General features: G+C 39.8%; 1 protein-coding gene across 1 annotated transcript; it reads right to left on the bottom strand.

Annotated features, from left to right (window-relative positions):
- Window positions 1–799: 799 nt before the first annotated feature.
- On the bottom strand, window positions 800–14,009 carry LOC139473780 (uncharacterized). The gene is made up of 12 exons (XM_071256535.1): window positions 13,702–14,009; window positions 13,049–13,208; window positions 12,209–12,379; window positions 9,326–9,417; window positions 8,877–9,103; window positions 6,034–6,284; window positions 5,467–5,689; window positions 4,727–4,816; window positions 4,148–4,359; window positions 3,505–3,705; window positions 2,574–2,748; window positions 800–1,234 (listed from the first exon to the last, which is right to left on the bottom strand). Exons 1-12 carry the CDS (start codon window positions 14,007–14,009, stop codon window positions 1,119–1,121), a joined length of 2,226 nt encoding a protein of 741 aa, XP_071112636.1. The 3' UTR covers window positions 800–1,118.
- Window positions 14,010–21,109: the final 7,100 nt, after the last annotated feature.

Consider the following 21,109-nt stretch of genomic DNA (forward strand, 5'->3'; position numbering starts at 1 on the left):
GTGAAGTTTGACTTATCGAATATTGAAATCAACGAACAAAGGTAATCTAGAATGTAAAACTTTACAAATACAAATAAGTTCATTACATTTATATTAACACCAATAATACCGATACTTGCTAAATTTAGTAGTTTTGCGTTCTACAATACATTCGTTTGAAACAGCTTTCTCTTACAACCAACAAACGTATTCCTGATATATTAGAATCAAATATGTATATTTTGGTGGTAAATGTGTCCAAGCCTTCTGAGGCGCCACACTAGTCATTACGTTTTTTTAGCTGCCAAATCCGCTGGTCGTAGGTTCGATCCCACATTTGTCCATTTATTAACCTTGCGTTGTCAGGACCAAACCTATGATCGCGGTCTTCGACCCGAGTTCATGGTATGTTAAGTTGACCCATATATTTGTCGACAAACATGGATAATATAAAACAACGTGCGTACATGACGACATATACCAATCCCACATACGCTATTGTTTTTATTTATTGTATGATGCAAGATCAAAGGGTGGTCTCATGAAACAAGTATATTCGTTGTTTTAAATGTAGAAAGTTAAATATCAAAATGTAGATTTGCATGGTTGGGAGGTGCCAGGCGGAATGTCACACTTGCTGTAGTAACACGGTGATTCTGGACTTAATTCAGTGAACAAGTGTTCATAATTCACTTTAACATACTGCAGATGACGTGGGTTAATGTGTCATGTATGTACGTTTGAAAGTAATAACACAATAACTTGCATCAATCTTTTCAGTTCTATTTCCTCTATGGAATCTCTTAACATCATCCGTATTTTTTATTTCTATTATGTTCATAACGACCTGTTCCCGATGCTAGATATAAAAATATGTTATTTTCGTTTTCCTGTAATTATCCTAAAAGTCATAAGATTTCCGAGTCCCGTGCTGGGATTAGAAAAACGGACCTTTTGATCAGTGGTCGGACGCCTTGTCCACGCAAGCAAATTTGAGATTTTACGAAATGACACTTGTACACTAGCCTATTGCCCTACTGGACATTATGTATGTTTGTGTGAAATAGATAACAAAGGTATAATCACAACTGTTTTTGCAAAGAGGCACATTTTATTAATTAATAAAACGATAATCAGTCTTAATACACGCCAAGGTACTTGGACCCCTCGACTTTGAATCCACCCTCCAACACTCTTGATGCTGCTGACTTTTGTTGATTTGGCTGCTGTCCACCAACAAACATCCGGATGTTCCCTGAAGAGGATTATCGGGATGGTTAATGAGAAGATAAACCCAAAATATTTTCAATGTAAACATTTCAAAAGTAGATTCGATACCTGTAAATCTCGGCAAACTTCTCCCTTTTCAGAAGCTGCAGAAAAGAAGTGGCTGTGAATGTAGGACATGGGACAACTTGTCTCCGTTCAGTAAACAGGCCTCCACCACACATGTTCGTTAGTCTTATACATGTGTATGCGTATACGTAGTTACGTATTTAGAAGTATTGTCCTTAATATAGTCTTGTACAAAAGATACTTGTACACAACGACTTTTTGAAAAGATAGTTCCAACACGTTGACTGTAAACAAAAGCACGAGTGTACCTGCTGTAGAGTGAACATGGCTTGTATTGAACTACAAACAGTCAATTTGATAAAATATATGCTGGAGTGAAATTGGAACGCGAACCAAAACAGATTTAGGTACTAAGATGCCTTAAAGATGGACGAACACAATTGTCGTGGATGTTGTAAAAGTGTAACATTCCAGTTACTGTCAACTAAACCTAGCACGTTTACATCACGGGACGGTCATGTGCTAGCGAGGTCAAATACAGTCCCAGCTTACAATGGCTACGACTGACGTCTGAGGTCGGTTTTAAGCGGAAATTGACGTTCGTGTTTAGAGTGCTGTAAATTTCATTCGAAACCAATCGCAATAGCTCTGCGGTTTCGAATTTTGAAAAAAAGAGGTTTCGAATCGAAGTTTGAAAATACAATTGGTTTGTCTCCATTCTACACAATAACAAAACAAACGCAAACGCATCGGTTGAACCTAACATTTTCAGTAGGTTGAAAGGGCGATTGAGGGATCCGTTGAGATCGCTTTTAATATGAACATATGTTTGCTTTATATGTTCAAACCATTATGTTCACCATAACACTTGAACCGCTTCAACGAGACTGTTAGCATTATCCAAACAAATCTAGAAGACATTGGGCGACTTCTGTAATGTTTTGTCCCAAAGGAAGTGTCATCATAAGTATTTGTTTGTCAGGTTTTACTCCTGAAATTTATTGCCACACTTGCTGAAACCGCAACACATTATTCATCAACTGGAGAGATAATATGTTTAGTATTTGAAATTGCCAAAATGGACGCGTTAAGCGAAATAAGGGCTTCTGAATAAATATTTTCTTTTATTGTTATGCGGTCGTCAGAAAAAAACATGGTGTAACATGAATTCCATAAGTCTATAGCGGACTATTCACAATCCAGTATTTAATGTAGGTATCAAGGAACGATGGAAACTACTCATCCCAAAAAGCGATCTTAAGTGGAGATTAAACATACAATGTACATGTATCACTCACCTGGTTCTATCACCCACCCTGAGTCGTCCACCCAGACAGCCATGCTCTCTGCTGACACCGTCATGTGAACTGCTTGGAGGCCTTTGGCAGCAATGGTCACACGTTCGAAGGCTACCAACTGTCGCTGTGGAACTGTCACATTGGCGTTGTCCCAGGATATATACATCTGAACAACCTGCAAAGAAGAACAATTTACTAAATAGTAACCATTCACAATTGTGTCTCGACACATGACCATATCACCGACTCACGCATCTCGAAGTCTTTAAAATAAATGTCAAACAGCAGCACGTATGTAAGTGTTGGTCTACAAACCCGAATATTACATGCGGTGAGGTGAAATGGAGATAATGTCGCGTTCAAGAAGCAAATGTGCGTGTGTGTGTGTGCAGGCGTGCGTGCGTGCGTGCGTGCGCCATCTTTTAACGGCTTTTGGTATGATGCGGACCTTTCCCCTTCCGACTGTCACTCTTTCCTACTGATCCTGATTCTGGGTGTGTGCAGTGAAGGGCTCATGCGTTTCTCCGGCTGTTCTGTCTGTCTGCCCAGAAGTATAACGCAACAACCGCTCAGTATTTCTCAGCAACTTTTTATGAAAAGAGGAGTGGGTTTTTTTTAGGAATTCGTAACCATGGACTCATCTTTATTTGATTTCTGAAGCAGATAACATGCGATAGTGTTGGAGGGACTAACCCTCTGGAAATGACTTTTCTTACATGCATCATGTAGATGTTCTTAATTTATAAATGTAACGAGAAGGTGCATCAGTTTTTGAGAGAACCCCTCAACTATTCATCCTTGGTCTTGTAGAATAGATGTGAATTTCAATACAAATCACATCATCGAGGGTTAACATAAATGGATGTAATAGCATCTTGGTCTTGTTATAATACATTACACTAAAGAAAAGACTCAAGTGGATCCGACTGACCTCGTCACCCTCATGTTTCCCTATGTTCTCGAGGAGAACGGAGACCTCGACATCTTGCCCTGCCTGTATGGTGTTGGGGTACTGTAGTTTGGAGTAGGAGAACTGGGTGTAGGAGAGGCCATAGCCGAAAGGGTACAATGGCTCGTCCTCGTAGTATCTGTACGTTCGCCCAGCCATCGAGTAATTTGTCATGGCTGGAAACTGTAATGAATCGACTTGAGCTTAAGATTGCCATTGAGGGGAACATTGGTGAACTGATTAAATGTTCTTTAATATCATGTAACCCCAAAACGATTGTCTCCAAATAGACTAGTCACGATCTGAGAAAATTAGTGCCTGACAGAATTAGAAACGAACCATGCTATCTCGTACAATGAGGAGAAATCAGCCATATCGCAGCGCCTGATTACCTGAGATACTTTGGACAAAAATCTGACGAGGACGCCTCAAAGGCACCTTTGCCAAATTTTGGTAGATAATGAACTTACTTTTTTATTTTGGTAAAACTAATCATAATGTGTGTCTGGTTGAAACTGTCAGGTATTCACGTTGATGACCAGTGCTGGAACCTTTTGGCGGAGGTAGCATATTGACAGCGTTAATGTAACACGGTCAACAGTCCAGAAACTGAAATTCTACTCACTCCATCAAGGCTCTTAGGCCATGTGTAGGGCAGTCTGGCAGCGGGAACAGAGCCCGGCCCATCCATGGTGAGCACACGGCGCAGAGCTTCTCCTGTAGCCTGAGCAGGGAAGAAACATTCCAAGATGGCGGCAACCCGTGGATTGGCATCCGCCATGGTAATGTTCAGAGGCCCGGCATTGAACAGCAGAAGGACGATTTGCGTATTTGTGCCTGTAAGAATCAGGAGTGAAATATTCATGGCAATTGTACGTTGATAGTTTTCACTTTATTTCACACTGTAAAACAGATAAAAAACATCCTATAAAGCTTTGTACAGTATAATATTGAGCTATATCAACACAATATTGGATATTGCTAAAATGTTCGTGTACAGATAAGGTTTTCCCTTTTTGTGAATGCAGAACATTATATGCTCAAAATGCCCCACAAAGGTTGTTCAGAACGATTTCAGGAAATGATACGGTTCGGTCTCAGCTTCGAAACATGCAATTGGTTCCTGTGAATGAAGGACAAGAACAACGTTATCTCTATTTTACAACATTATATTTCCACTGATGGAAAACCTGATGACACTTACTGAATTTGAGTGAATCTAGTAATAGTTCGGCTTGTCCTGAAGGAAGTTCAATATCTGGTCTGTCACGTGCTTCACTTTCTATCTCTTGCCCTTGCAATATGGATTCAAAGTGTAATTATTTAAACTTGGGATGTGTAACATGACGAAGGACAAACATTGATTATAGATAGGTAAGTGGTAGAACAAATATGTTTTACAAATATTGCCATGCTGTTTACCTTTATTTTCTGAGATTTCTAGAGTTATTGAAAATATCTGGGAAATATCCTTCTTGTTCGTGGACGTTTAGTGATATATTGACAAGTTGTAGACCAGAAAAATTTGAAAGGTAGTTTGCAAAAGAAATTAGGATCGGAAATAAGGCATGTGGTGAAATCCTGTAAACAAAATACAAGAAAATAGTTAATGTTCACATTCATGTGGTTCTGTCACAGTAGGCAAGTTAAATTGAAGGTTGCACTTCGACAATTTCTGGACTAGAGTTTTCTATTTCCTAAATAGGTATTCATCTAAAATAAAGCAATTATTACAGATAGATTACAGCGACAAACAAGTGTATTTAAACAACTGTATAAACTGCCATGGAATCCTGTCTTCAGATATGCAGCAAAGCTATATGGAGCAACTGACTCTCAGATCCTCGGCATATTACAAATGTAGTTTAAAATATACTAATTGCATTGCAGTATTTATTATAATAAAGACAATGGTTAAAGAAAGACATGATACTGGCGGCATACCCGTTCCCAGGCAGATGAACACTAAGTCTTTCCCAGACACAGCTTCTTGAACAGAGGAAGAGTTGTAGTTCGTGCAGGAAGTGTTTGAGCAGCCAGCGCCATATTGGACATTTGAGGACAACTGTTTGATGCCATCCAGGGCAGTCATGGTAAACCGGGGATCAGAGTCGGGGGCGTAGTCGCCAAATATGTTGATTTTGTCGTTGGCAATTGGACCAACCACCTCAAAGAGAATAGGAAATACGGTTAATGATATAATATCTTTGGGAAAATGACAAAACAGTCCTGAATATATTGTAACAAATCATGATTTGACCATCAGAATGTAATACTGTAACAAAATATTTTTGCAAATAAGGTAAAACCCATGGCCCTTTCATTGTAAAAAGTACAGCAAAATTTCGCATTCATTGATGTACTGGTGAATATTCAATCCAAAGGCACCGATCCTTTTGATATTTCACACTGAAACTTTAAGCTGATCACACGTATTTGTTCTGCCCACTGTATGCAAAGAAAGATTGTGTCAGGGATATACATACATGTATACCGCATACAAGACCTTACCCCAATAGAATTATATTTCTTTGTCAAGGGGAGGAAGTTGTTCGCGTTCTTCAGCAAGACATAGGATTTCATCGCTGCTTCAACTGCCAGGGCTCTATGGGCCTCACTCTCGATGACAGACATGTCCAGCTTAGTGTACGGGTTCGTTTCCGGTGGATCAAACTCTCCAAGCCTCATTCTGGTATAAAACAATGGTTTCACTCTCTCCCGAATCAAATCTTCCGTCAGCTTGCCTTGTTTGACTGCTTCAGCTGTTGACAGAGGGGTTGGAGCTTATGCAGAAGTGTCGTTGTCATGTAGGTTGATACATGTACAGATATGGACAGAACACTGTGTAATGAAGTGATTGCTGAAATGAGTCTATTCCACATTGCAGGAGCCCGGTCCTATCGATGACCTCTTAATCAGTTTGTGCCATGGACGGCTACACTAGTCTATAAATCTTGTCAGAAAATACTTTTGCAAAGCCAATTTTATGTCTGTGTTTACGCTCAATAAATTATTCAAAACTGTGAGGCACTATTCTCTTTACTAGACGTTTTCAGCAACCAGACATAAGTCAATGACATTGTATTTCTAAGTTATTTCCTGTTGTATTTTGTAACCACAATGTCACAATTCCTCCAAAGTAGATAGGAAAAGGAAATAAATTAACTGATCCAAAGTCGATGCATAAACCGAAATGCGAGTGTCCTCAACAACATTTCTGTATATTTCTGTATAAATCATAAACTATTTTACCAAATCTATTTGTAACGACAATTCTTTTCCTTATACATGCGTCTAAGACCCACACCGGATAGAAGATATTTCTCAATTTCAATCCTGGTTGGGGATTCGGGTCGCATTCGACAGGTCACATTCCTCAATGGTCTTCATCAATCAAATCAAGAGACGAACGCAACTGAACAGTGCGTATTATTGTTAAAGGTAGTCTCAATATTTTGAAATGTGGTATATTTGATACATTATCAAACAGTATATGTAAACTAGTGTCCAAAAGAAACGATACCACCTGTTTGCAACGACATAAAAGAAAAACAGTATATTTCTCAATTTCAATCCTGGTTGGGGATTCGGGTCGCATTCGACAGGTCACATTCCTCAGTGGTCTTCATCAATCAAATCAAGAGACGAACGCAACTGAACAGTGCGTATTATTGTTAAAGGTAGTCTCAATATTTTGAAATGTGGTATATTTGATACATTATCAAACAGTATATGTAAACTAGTGTCCAAAAGAAACGATACCACCTGTTTGCAACGACATAAAAGAAAAACTAAACAATGCAGAAGTTTAGGATTGGTGTTATGCTTTTGAGAAATCCTTTCACAACATCTGTACAAAAATTTCATTTCAATAAAATCTGTACATCCAATATGACAATCCTTTATAGATGGGTGGGGTCGAAAAATGAACATTTCGGTAGAGCACTGATCACAGAAACAACGGGAAAAGTCACACCACACGTCTCAAAGTCAAGTCAGTAGCGGGTATGTCCACCGTGAGCATCAATACATGCCAGAACACGCCTACGGACTGATGACGTCAAACGTCTGATGACGTTGGGAGTGATGCGTTGCCATTCCTCGAGGAGACATCATTCCAAGTCCTGGACGTTGACTGGAGGCACACGGCGACGTCGGATTTGCCGATCGAGGTGATCCCATAAGTGCTCGATGGGATTCATGTCCGGTGAACATTCGGGCCATGGCAAAACCTGTACGTTGGCGTTGGCAAGGAAGTTCTGTGTCAATCTTGCTGTGTGTGGCCTTGCATTGTCATGTTGGAAAAGGAGTCCACGACGCTGTTGCTGAATAAAGGGCACCACAACAGGCCGTAGGATGTCATCAAGATAACGCTGTGCATTCAGGTTTCCACGAATTACGACAAGCATCGTTTTGACGTCACCACATATGCCACCCCAAACCATTAACCCTCCACCTCCAAACTGCCGGACCTGTTGGATACAGTTAGGCGCCAAACGTTCACCAAACCGTCGGTATACAAGCTGCCGTCCATCGTTTCTGAAGATGAGGATTCTGCTCTCATCAGAGAACATAACACGTGCCCAGTCCCGCCGTTGCCAACGTCGAACTCGCCTGGCCCAGATCAGTCTGTTGTTCCGGTGTCGAGGTGTCAGGAGCGGTCCGCGGTAGGGATGACGTGGCCGGATACCATACTGCCGTAGTCTCCTGTAGACGGTCTGTCGACTGATCCTGTGTCCCAGTGCTGTAGCCGCCGTGGACGTCGCTGTTACGGTGCGGTTCCTCTGGTGTAATACCCGGATGTAACGATCTTCACGGGGCGTGGTTACTCGTGGTCTTCCACTCCTGGGCCTGTCTGACGTCTGACCTGTCTGACGTAACCGCTGCATCAACCTGGTGATAGTGATGCGTGCGCAGCCCAACCTTCTGGCGACGTCGACGTGTGACGCTCCTTGTTGGACCATTCCAACGGCTCTCTCTCTCTCGATGGCTGTCAAACGTGGCATATCTTGTGTTCTTTTTGTTGCTGTGATATCAACGTGTCTGATCAGCCGTTTTATACAGTTTTTATGCACGTGCAGAACATGCTAGAGAGGGAAATGTCACTTTCACGAAATTTACGTTTTTCCCCGGAAGTGATCACGTGTTCCCGGTATTTTTTATCGACTATGCTGTGTTTGGGATGTGCAATACGAATTGGCATGTTTTCATACTAGACAATTCACTTAGTAAAAAACAATTTTGAAAATAAGTTGGTATCGTTTCTTTTGGACACTAGTTTACTTTGAAATACGTGCAACTGGAAATAAAATCCCGAAACAGTTACGATGATACCAGGCGGAACTACTACCTACTGATCAGGGAGAAGTAGGGATGAGGAAGATTCTCAGATAATTCCAGATTAACACCAGCGTTCACCGATGCTGCAGCTATGTCTACTCCGTTGTCGAGGTAGTGGTGTGTTGTCTTTATTCTCTCTATGGCTCCTTGGTCGCTGACGACGTAGCCAGTGAAGTTCCATTCGTTCCTGAGAACATCTGTCAGGAGCAGGGCGTTGGCACATGCTGGCGTGCCGTTGAAGCTAAAACATAGGACCCCCTTCTTCAACACATTCACTGATGCTTCCATTCACCATTTGACCATTTGTACACCAAGGAATATGATATAATTAATGAAGATTATAGAAACTGTAGCACAAATATCATTAATGATCTGATACAAAGTTTAGTTGTGACATTTGTAGTTTTAATTATTTCATTTTCTTGTCACTTAAGGTACAGCAGTATCAGGAGCAGTGTTGCACCTGTTGTAGCTGCACATGATGTTGTAAGTCCCAGCCTTGACACAGGCACGAAACGCTGGCAGGAATGTTGTACGCCAATCTCGTACTGATACCTATACAAAGAGAAGGCAGATACAATTCTGTCAACTTGATATACACTCTTCAAAAAAAAGAAACGTACAGGTAGTATGTAGTTCATTGAACCTGACTACAAAAGAAATCCGGTATATAAATTGGATATGTTATTGGAAAATGTTGGTGGCCTGATATTCGACAAACGGTGCGTCAACACGCAGGCATTGTCGATTTGCAATGTCTTAAACGGCATTGTTTTCACACTTATTCAAAAATGTCATGGAGGAAAACAGTAGAGCAAAATGCACTTGCAAGTTATGGCATTCGTATCTCGTGGTAGTGGCTATAAAAAGGCAAGCTAATAATTTGTCATTCAATTGTCAACATTTTTCAAGTACGAAAAGAGACTCAGCGCTGCCGATCGGAACATCGCCACAGGACGTATCCAAAGAGGGGAATCGCAGTCTTCTGTTCCACGCCACTTCAACGTCCACCACAGCACCATTTGCCGCCTTCGGTTCCGATACACACAGTTCAATTCCTCTGCAGACCGTTCGACAACCTGCCGACCAAGAGTTACCACCTCTGCACAGGATCGCTACATTCGACTGCTCCACCTACGTCATCGCAATACCACAGCTACGGAGACTGCAGGGCGCATGCCTGGTTTGAGGAGGATATCGGACCAGACTGTCAGGAACCATACTCGCGAGGTTGGAATGCGATCCAGAAGACCAGTTATCGTCCCTGTTTGGCAACAGATCCATCGACAGCGACGCTTGCGTTGGTGCCATACCTTAATGCCTTGGAATTTGACAAACTAGAGACGATGGTGGTTTAGCGATGAGTCACGATTTCTTCTTCACCGGCGAGATGGAAGACAACGTGTTTATCTTCATCAAAATGAGCGTTTTGCCCCACATTGTGTACGTGAATTCGACAATTTCGGTGGCATGGTGTGAGGGACCATATCCTACACCACGAGACCTGATTTGGTTGTGGTTCAAGGAAATTTGACAGCAAATCGCTACATTAATCAAATTCATCAACCTCACCTTCTTCCAATCGTTGACCACCAGAGGGAGCTGTTTAAACAGGACAATGCTCCACCACACACAGTTCGTGTCACGGTAGACTACCCTCTTAATGCCAACATCAACGTCTTGCCCTGGCCGTCGAGATCTCCACATCTCAACCCAATCGAACACCTCTGGGATGAACTCGATCGCTGTGTACGTCAACGTCAGAACACGCCGCAGATACTCCCACAACTGGCCAACGCGTTACAAGAATGACGCAGAATTCCGCAGGACAGAATTCGTTCACTTATCCAGTCAGTACCGAGGAGATGCAGAACCGTGATTGCTGCCCGGGGCGATCACTCGAGATACTGAGTTCATCGCAACATTGTGGCCTTGTGGTCATGTGACATGACAATGAACACTTTTCAATGCCTTTGTACAACGACAACATGTGTAGGCGCTGTAGTTTACGTTCCACACATCAGTCACCTTAATTACTTTGCTGTTATACCCCTAGAATACACCTGGTATCATCTAAGAACACATCGGAACAGGTAAAATAAAACCGCCCACTGGCCCATTTCTTGCAGCATACAAAGTTCTCAAACTGAGGATGTTCTCTTAGTTGTACATAGTTGCTGGTTTGTGTTTGAAACCGATTCGACCTTGGTTTCGTGACACCTTACCTCGTGCTCGTATCAAATGAAATCATCGTCGCCTTTGCCTTCACTCACTCATTATATATAATTACGTTTACACACTTCATTCACTAATATAAATCTTTGAAACAGTCACATACATCAAGGAAGTCACCAAGACTGTCAGCTTTATTCAAAAATAGAGTTGTCGGATAGTAAGGCCACTTCTTTTAATAACATGTTTATGGATATTTTCTACAAACTTTCAGAGTAGGTTGTCGAAATAAAAATAAAATAAAAATTACAAAATACAAAATATTAATTTTCGCAATGTGTGACTCTTTCTTGTTTGATGTCAAGTAGGGGTGCATCCTTCAAAGACTCACGCATGCAACTATTACTAAAGTCAATAGCAATGTTTGGAGTTTATGGTTCTGGTGATGGTTTCGGGAACCGATATGGATCTGAATCTAGATTTAGATGATCTATAAACTCATTATGCTTGCTTTTTTCATTTGGGGCAGTTACCTTGATGTTTAACACGGCAGCAATAAAAAATGTTGCTAGATATCTATGTTTTGCGAAACGTATGGTCGATGGATATGTGAACCGATTTATGAAACAAAATCGCCTAAGATATTTACCCACAATGATGAACGTCATTACTGCAAAGTGTACACTATATGTTGTTACATTAATGAGAGAGTCGGGACATTAATCCTTGTGTCAGACGGAGTGTATAATGCCTGTAATACAGCGCCAAAAGTGGGTGAAGTATTGTCTGGACTGTCTTCGTTTAACAGATAAGATATCCAGTGTATAAATAGTATACATGTCAGGGTCACTGTACTATATTGAGCTTGAAACATTTGAAACAACGTACACCTAACAAAGTTCAAACAAACGACACGCTCAGTTTTCATTAGCTTGGAACAGATGTTATATTTTAGTAGGGTTAAAGAATGCGCTGTACATTATTACAAAATATCACAAATGTGTCTCGTCTCGTGAGGCAATGAGAATAATGCATTTCGAATAGCATCGAAATTGGAGCATGACTTTTTAATGGCATTTTTACTTCACGTTGTGTTCATGATAGAACACACGCTTCATATGATAAAGCTTTGTGGTCCCTTCAGTAGACGTTCGTAAAAAACAATGATACATACCACGGCTGAAAAATTATGTCTAGGTACGGGGATACTGTCTGGTCCACCGTAGGCGTCGAGGACTTTACAACCGGAATTAGTTCTGATGAAGCGTGAGTCTTTACCTTGCAGGCCTTTAACAGACATGGCGGCAAAAACACCAGACATGAACGGATCTTCTCCAAAAACCTCCTGATTTCAGAAAGCAGTTTTGTTTATATGACATTAACAGTACGATGCAAAAGAGTGCTAAACATTGACGTCTCATAAACCGGAAGCTCTGGGGACTATCATATATAACTATCCATATCGAATTTCAGTAAACAAGGTTTTACTGTTTGGCATTTTCATCATTCTAAAGTGATACAAGGATCGCAACACATTTATGTTCGTTTCTTGTCGCACTCAGCAATATTCCAGCAATATGACGGCAATCTGTAAATAATCGAGCCTGGCGAGACAATCCCATGATTGATTTCATGAGCATCGATCCACACAATTGGGATATGATGACATACATCTTCCAACTCAGCGAGCCTGACCACCCGATACCGTTAGTCGCCTTTTACGACTAGCATATATTAACTCGGAACTTTATTTTATTCGCTTGCGCTTTATCTATTTGTGAAGTGTTCACTTCGTTAATTTGTTCCCGGTACCTGTAAAAACATTCTCCATGCTTTTACTTTCTTTAGGAAATATTCTTGTAGTTTCATCTTTAAAATCTCGGCGGAATAACCAAATAACATCCTGAAAAGCTATCTCAGAGTCAATCATGTCCTTGGCCATCCATAATTTCATCTGAATAAAACATATTTACACACTTATAGTTATAACGATGCAAAGATGAAAGAGTGTGACCTGGTTTCGTCCCCATCTGGGGTCCCTCATGATGTTCATGAAGGGGCTGAAGCAGCTTATGCCTTTGTGGTCGCCGTACTGCTTTTTGCTGATGAAATCGTTATATTTAGCACGCACTTCAACACTAGTGGCCTCCGCAACCCGGTATATAAGGTCCTTGCTGTGAAAAATACACTCCTGCAATGGTCATGTCTTGTGAAAGTGTCTTGTGACTATACACGCACTCACGGACACACGCGCTCACGCATCACATTCAGAGATGGCAAACGCCAAACATCAAACAATAATTGAAACATCACTGTACATCCCATCTGGGATTCGAACCCACACTCTCAGAGTGAGGCACCTAATCTCCAGCACACAAAGTCAGCGATCTGACCCACTCTGCCACCGTGTGCTGGCGATTACGGAAGGGCTAAGACATTGGACTCCTGATTAAAATATCTTTTAACAAAAGTTTTTTCTATGATGAGGTGTCTGACAAAAACGTTTTAAATAATTCAAACAAGGTTCATTGTTACATAGTCAAAAGCAGGTCATTGTATAAAAGCTGGTCTGTGTCGTTTTTCTTTTCTTTCCTTTCCTTCATGGAAACAATAATTCTGTTAACTGGTCATCAATGAAAAATGTAATCCACCCAATCAGACCCCTACCTGAAGGCAGCTGCTAACCCTAGAGCTTGGGGAAAGGATGTGGCATTCCCCGCCCCCACGTCTCCCCTCAGACATTCCGTGTTCCAGGAGTAGGGGCCGATACCTAGACGAGGGATAGCGGGAGCAGGTCCTCCAAAATTACCATGTCCCCCTCGGGCCATCTGTTCTTGCATCTCCTCCAGTGTGAGGCGCCCGACTAGGTCCTCTACCCTCACATCCCACGGTAGGGATATATTTCTGAAGGGATAATCCCCCAGTGCAAAGAGACATTGGAGGATGAACACATATGCATATAGGACACCGCACATGCTAACACTTGTCTACTTTTTACAGCTGTCCAGTTTGAACCGAGACGACAAAGCAACTATCAGATAAGCAGCATATATTACCTTGACACTGACCTCTAGCACCATGTTCCTAAAGGATGACAGGGCATGGTAAGAAATAAATCATGTCAAAAGAGGCCAAGAATATCAACGTTAAAGTTTCAATGGCGGTTCATTGGCAGTATTTAAAGGAACAAAGTTTCATGATTGTATATACAGATGTAGGTGACAGTACACCACCAATCAAAGATCAGTAGACAAACTATCTGTAATAGCACCGATGTAAAATTACTATGACACTGTTTGCAGAGAAATAAATTAGTCTAGCAGTCTTTTGTCACGATATCTACAGCCTGTCACCCCAACCAGATCCCATGTTGATTTCACGTTACAGGCTGCGATGAAACTCCCGATGTATCTAGGGGTGGTTATGAGTCACTTCTTGATGTCTGTTACGTATTTGTCTACCTGTGACCCCTTTTCAGAAAGACCTTAAAGCTGGCCTATTTACCCTATTTTAGATTAGATACATCATATTTATACATTTGACACCCCGTGCTAAGGAACTCGATTCCAAATTAAAATAAGCGGTATCTAATCTATAATGACACCACCTCAAGTTTCCAAACACTGCAGGCTTATCATTCAACTAACATGTGTTTTTTCAGTCATCTTTGACAATTTGACGTGTAACAGTCCAGTGACTTGCTGATTATTGACTTCAAATATCGAGTGAAGGAATTGCAGCGTAAAAGTTCAAGTTTAGAAGATTTTCCTCTGCTCTAGTCTTTTGAACAGAATGGTGACCAGGGTTCCGTTGTACAAGACTATCTTAGCGCTAAAATGAGCGTAACTCCCATACCTTAACTTAGACTTACGACAGTCGTAACGCTTAGGTTTGTTTTGTACAACGTTTATTATTTGTAAATAATAATTCTTCTTACACATGTACGTGGCAAAAACGTGTCTCGGGATCACTGATCTCGCTCCTTATTTCGCCTAACGGTTTTAGACGCAGTATTATACCTGTTATATACTTATTAGGCATGAAGTTTAAAATGGAAACATTTTGGGGGATATGTTGTAAAAATAATATGAAAATATACTTGTGAGGTTAGATTTATGGAATATTGAAATTTATGTATGACGGTCATCTAGAATGCAAAACTTTACATATACAAACACTAACATTATAAATATGTATATTCAAACCATATAATGACACTTGTTAAAGGATATTTAATGATGTATTATTGCTTTCTAAACAACATTCGTTTGAAATAGTTTTCTGTTACAACCCACAAACGTATTCCTAATTAGGAGACAAACCTATTCTGTTTTAAATTTTGAGGTGGTTCATCGTTGATTAAACACCACTAAATGTATTACCTCAAAATATAAAACAAAATAGGTTTATCTCTATTCTACCATAACTAAAATGCGTTTTTTGTACAACAGACTCCGTCTTGCGCACGTACTTACACTGCAGTGATGCAATCGAAACGTGAATACCATTTCGTGGAATCGCAATTGTTCAATGGCTGTGTTTAGATCAAAAATTCTGCAGTATATCCAAGCTAGTTCAATTTTCGATAACCAAACCCGCTGGCTGGTTAGTTGGTTGGTTTGTTGTTTAACGCCGCACTCAGCAATATTCCAGCTATATGACGGCGGTCTGTAAATAATCGAGTCTGGACCAGACAATCCAGTGATTAACATCATGAGCATCGATCCACACAATTGGGATCGATGACATGAATCAACCAAGTCAGCGAGCCTGACCACCCGATCCCGTTAGTCGCCTCCTACGACAAGCATATTCACCTTTTACGGCAAGCAGGGGTCATTGTACATTAACTTGTCTGATACCGATTGATGTCGAGAAACATGGATAATATCAAATAACGTGTTTAAATCACACCATGCGCGAGCATTTGTCCCAGAGAGGGTGTTGTTTTGTTTGTATTACGTGACTCAAGATCAAAAGTTGTTTTTTTATGAATGAAATATATTTCTTGATTTAAACGTAGATAGCTGAATATATGAATGCAAATCAGCATGGTTAGAAGTTGCTCGGTGCATTGTAAGTACGTGCTGTTACAAAATGGTCATTCTGGAACTGGGGCACGGGTGGCCCAGTCGTCGAAGGCGCCACGATTCGCTGTGCAAAGTTGCGTCCCTTGGGCACGCCAGAAACCTATGAATGTGTGTTCGAATCCCGGTTCGCCCTGATTATGTTTCTAGGTTCGTCAGTACCATACCCTTGCTCGTTGGTTTCACCGGTGGTAAACGTCTGAGACCTGCATCACTTCGGGCTTTCCTCCCACATTAAGCTGACACGCCGCGATATAACTGGAATACTGTTAAAAGCGGCGTTAAATCCAGCTCATGCACTCATTCTGGAACTTACAGCGGCTTGTGCGTAATTGACAGTAGCTTTCGCTTATGACATTTGTTATAAACAAGAGATATGATTTTAGGGGATAATATACATTGTATCAATGTTCTCAGGTTTATCACCTCTATGGAATCACTTAGAATTATTAGTATCTTAGATTCCAACGTATGATCCCATTTTATTGTCGTTATCCTAAAATATCCAATACTTTTATCATTAAACTAATGGTTTTACTTCATCAATACTTTTCAAAACATGTATCCAAATCAAAAGCTGCTTTTAAAACCTTTAGTAAAAGTAGTAGTGTTTTAATAATTGACTCTGTCTTCCTTTTTGCTAATTCATTACCAAGTGTGTTTTATCCTATCTGTTAACATATTTGTAATTTGTAATTATGAGCAGGTTCTTTCAGCATCCACCTTCTGTTAACATTCATTTTCCTTCACCCATGTTATCTAAAAGTATCACAAATGTTTGACAAATGGGACAGACTAAGAATGTTGGATTGAAACCTAAGGGCTCCTGACAATGCTATGGTTAGTTCACTTGGCTTTTAATGTCCGCATAATCGCATGTATGTCAACCGAAATGAGTGTCTTGTTCATTGTACTCCTAAAGTGTTATCTGTCGGCTGTAGCGCGCATGCATTTCCCACTTTAAGAAAGCCTTCATAGTCGACATGGCATGTAGATTCCAGGGAAAGACTGAACCAAAAGTACTCAATGATAATCATTAAGTCGAAGACGTGAGCACCCTCGGGGATATATCGATCTGTTCATATTTGTCGATATGTTCGTCAGAAGCTGACTATATGACCATATGTTAATAGTTCCAATTTAAACTGATATTTGTCGATCTGTTTGTAGTTTGTGAGAAAATGTCTTGAAAAACATTCGAGTAACTGCGGTCTCACTCTAATAATCTTCTTAGTACTAAGGTGTGGTGAGGTGAAATTGGGTTTAACGTCGCGTCCAAGATTATTGCACGTGTATATAGCGACGTGCATGCACGTATGTGTGTGTGTGGCTGTTTGTACAAGTCCGGACCGATGCCGATTTATAGTGCTAGCACACTGATATACCATGAATACCCCACTCAGACACAGTATACTCTCCGAGCCGACCAGTCCTTGTTTTAGCCCCTAATGCCGAACGCCAGACAGGGTAGCAACAAGTACCATCTTTTAACGTCTTTTCGTATGACGCGGCCGGGAAACGAACCCCGGACCTTCCGCTCACCGGGCGGACGCTCTATCACTAGACCACGGAGGCGGTTCTTAGTACCAAGAAATAGTGGGAGCGCAACAATGTCAAACTCCCTTTCCCCGGGTGTACACCATTAATCATGTAAATATGAAGCAATTGTCTGTAAATGTCATTGGCGTCTGCATCCCAGTATATGAGATCCTTGGTGTAACAAACATATACTTCCAGTGGGTTGTGTAAGTGTAAATTCTGAACACAGGTCCGCACAAACACACATGAACACGACACATTGGTAAGAAACTCCTTCATACTTACACTTAGATGACAAACCTTAAATTATGTCATAAAGCATTCAACATTATCTGATATTATGAGCAGATTCTGTTCACTGTCATCCAATCAATTCTGTTTGCTTTATTTATTTATTTGAATATTTAAAATGTTTTCTGTTGTTTCTTTTCTGGGATAGCTGAAAGTCATGTCATCCGAGAAACAGATTGTTTTTGTTTTTAGAGAGAAACAATCTGTCAGCACGCCATTACTATATAACAAACCAAAACAATGTTAACTCCTGTTCTAATACTCTTGTTGTCAAGGGTAACGGAACAGGGCTGTTGCTAAATACGAGGGAATATCCAATTTTCAAGGAAGTGCAAACCCGTTGCTCATCTTTTTTCCCTCGATCCCACAAATGTCGCAATAAATAAGATAACAATCACAACTCGATATCTTTTCTGCCTTGGAAACATTTGTGTATGGTTCAGGATAAACGGATTTCACAGTGAAAGATAATAATAGCCCGGTCACATGTCAGCAACACTGACGTCAATAATAGTACGTTGTGTGTCTATTATTAATGACAGTCACTGGGAATTTTACTGGCATGGATCAGCACAGAACCGATGTTTATGAAACTTAGATCTTGCACAGTTGGAAAAGGTCAAAAGGTTTTGCCCGAATAACGTGATACTGTTATCTTGAGAAAAGAATCGCAATCGATAGTCAATCACATTCTACAGGTATCTATGAATTTACTCAAATCTTTTTTTACGCTTATTTAGGATCTACTTTAAATGATTGACAATTCAGCAATGATGACCAGTATCTAATCGACGATGTCGACTGAACGCACTGTGACTGTGACTAGTTCACTTCGGTAGTTCAAAAGTTATTCAACTATCATATGTATGTAGTTGAAATTTAAGTTGATACTGATGATTTTCATATCCTTCATGTTATTAGATATGAATGAAGGAAGGAATTGCAGTGGTGCATCGACATAAACATGAACCTAGAATCTAGTCATGGAGGAAGTGCCATTATCCGCTTATCCCTATTTTATGCAATTTGTGATATATATATTATTATACATATTATATTCATGAGTGTCACATAGAATAGAATAGAAGTCAAATTTGCATCAAAACTCATATTTCACGGTCATAACATGATAACAAACCAGTATTTTTCCATGCTTTTTTGTATTCATGTATTCGTGCGCTTTCCCATTGATGCCACAACATAACTTTGATATTATTTTTTAAGGATTCATGTTCTTCCAAATATAGAGAATCAACAATAAATATTGAAAATTATTAAGATATAATTTTGTGTGTTTTATTTTTTAAGTTTCCACGAGGAACTATTTTGTGCACACGCTGTCGATCACAATAGTTACTGAGATTGCGACTTGATAGCTGATGACAAATCTTCGAAAAGGGGGCATTTAGTATCAAAATGTACACAAGAAATATACTATTTTATGCTTTTTGTCAAATAAGATGCATGTCTTCTCGTGTTCGAAGTCTGGTTCAAACTACACGTGATGAAATATACACCCTATTTGACAAAAAGCATGAAATAGAACTTAATCCTACCCTGAGCTACACATCTAGGGACACACATATTACTTTAAAGTTTAGAAAGCTTAAGACTGTTCAATTGTATTTGTGAACCATTACCTTGAACAAGTTAGTAAATAAACTTGTACAATCCCTAACCTTCCTTCTCACTATCGCAGTTCTTGTTGTGTGGTATAGCAAATCTCATGAGCACAAAAATTATACGAAAGCTATATTGCGTCATCGGACTCAATGTGCGATTTGTGAAATATCGCAGGACTGTAGCAGGGTCATGTCCACTTAAACATATATACCCACTAATTAAAACAAAACAAAACAAAACAAAGCACAACAAAAAGGCATTAGTGGTTGACACTGACACTGACACGAGAATAGCGTTGTTTATAAAACATGCAATAAAAAAATTGGCATACTTTGAACAAATATCCGTATCATACAAAACAATGCAGTGACACATATTAACTAATAATATCGTATTAAACAGCAGATGTGTTTACATAGAAGTCGTTTACCAACCTAAGACATCATGAGTCGAACATGAATACATCTTACGACTGCCCATAAGACCACTTAGCTATGAAATATTGATCATATTTGAAATATTTGTTTGATACAAACATGTACTCAGATATGCAAAGGTAAAAAACGTATGTTCATTTACTTTCATGTGAAATTAATGTAGAAATATAACTATGTGAGCTTTGAACAGTCACTGATATAGGCCACCGAGCCACGTCTTTTGAAAGGCTAATAATGTCAACATGCAAACACATTACCTTACACGTTGAACGATTGGGCGAAGACTGTTCTTTTTCTGTCCACGGTTGGAAATGTAAGTTTCTTGCTGAATCATAACATATTGATAGCTATAACCAGTCTGGTTAGACACTAGTTACGGAATTAGTTGGCTGTTAACAAATGGACCAAAATTAAGTCTCCACCATATTCTCAAAACTATATTGCTTGCATCTCTCTGTTTATGTAAGTGTCCATCTGGAGAACCATTGGCATAATAGCAACGATGCTGCATGTAACATCTGTTAGCATCGGTTATTGTACTTTAATTAACACTTCTCATTTACATATTATATCTTTTGAGAATATGAACAACACATACACTAAAATCACACATGTTTGCATATGTAGTATTTACGGAAAGCATACGCATATGTTTGATCGGAATTTCTTAGAAGTTGACGGATGACAAAGTAGACACAATTTATGAATAACAAATTCTTTATTTTACTGTAATGCTTGACAAAGGTATAAGGATCTGTATCGAAATGTCGTTATTACATTGATAATAAAGACGGTGTTATCCATAAGTTGTGTCTACCTTGTCATATCATACGTATTACTATATGCATTTGATATATTTAACACTACTAGAATTGTAAGAACATTGACACCACCTCATGACATCACTGGAAATGTGGTTGTTGATTATATATAGATTATCATTTACAAGAGTTGTTTTCACATCGTACATGATATGTACATGCTTGATTCGTTGACTATTTAACTTCTTTGCTTGATTAATAATTGGTTGCTAGCTTTGCTGTATATTGTATTATATCATTATTATATCTTAAACTTAAACTGTTTGAAATATACACA

Source organism: Haliotis cracherodii, unplaced genomic scaffold (genome assembly GCF_022045235.1).
Source record: "Haliotis cracherodii isolate W230 unplaced genomic scaffold, xgHalCrac1.p SCAF_3, whole genome shotgun sequence".
NCBI lineage: Eukaryota > Metazoa > Mollusca > Gastropoda > Lepetellida > Haliotidae > Haliotis > Haliotis cracherodii.

Coding starts and splice junctions, on each gene's coding strand:
- LOC139473780 (XM_071256535.1), bottom strand. CDS start 14,009: ATGTGCGGTGTCCTATATGCATATGTGTTCATCCTCCAATGTCTCTTT. Junction 12,380..13,048: donor CCAGATGGGGACGAAACCAG/GTCACACTCTTT, acceptor TTCTGAAATCAG/GAGGTTTTTGGAGAAGATCC. Junction 3,706..4,147: donor GGCCTAAGAGCCTTGATGGA/GTGAGTAGAATT, acceptor GATTCATTACAG/TTTCCAGCCATGACAAATTA.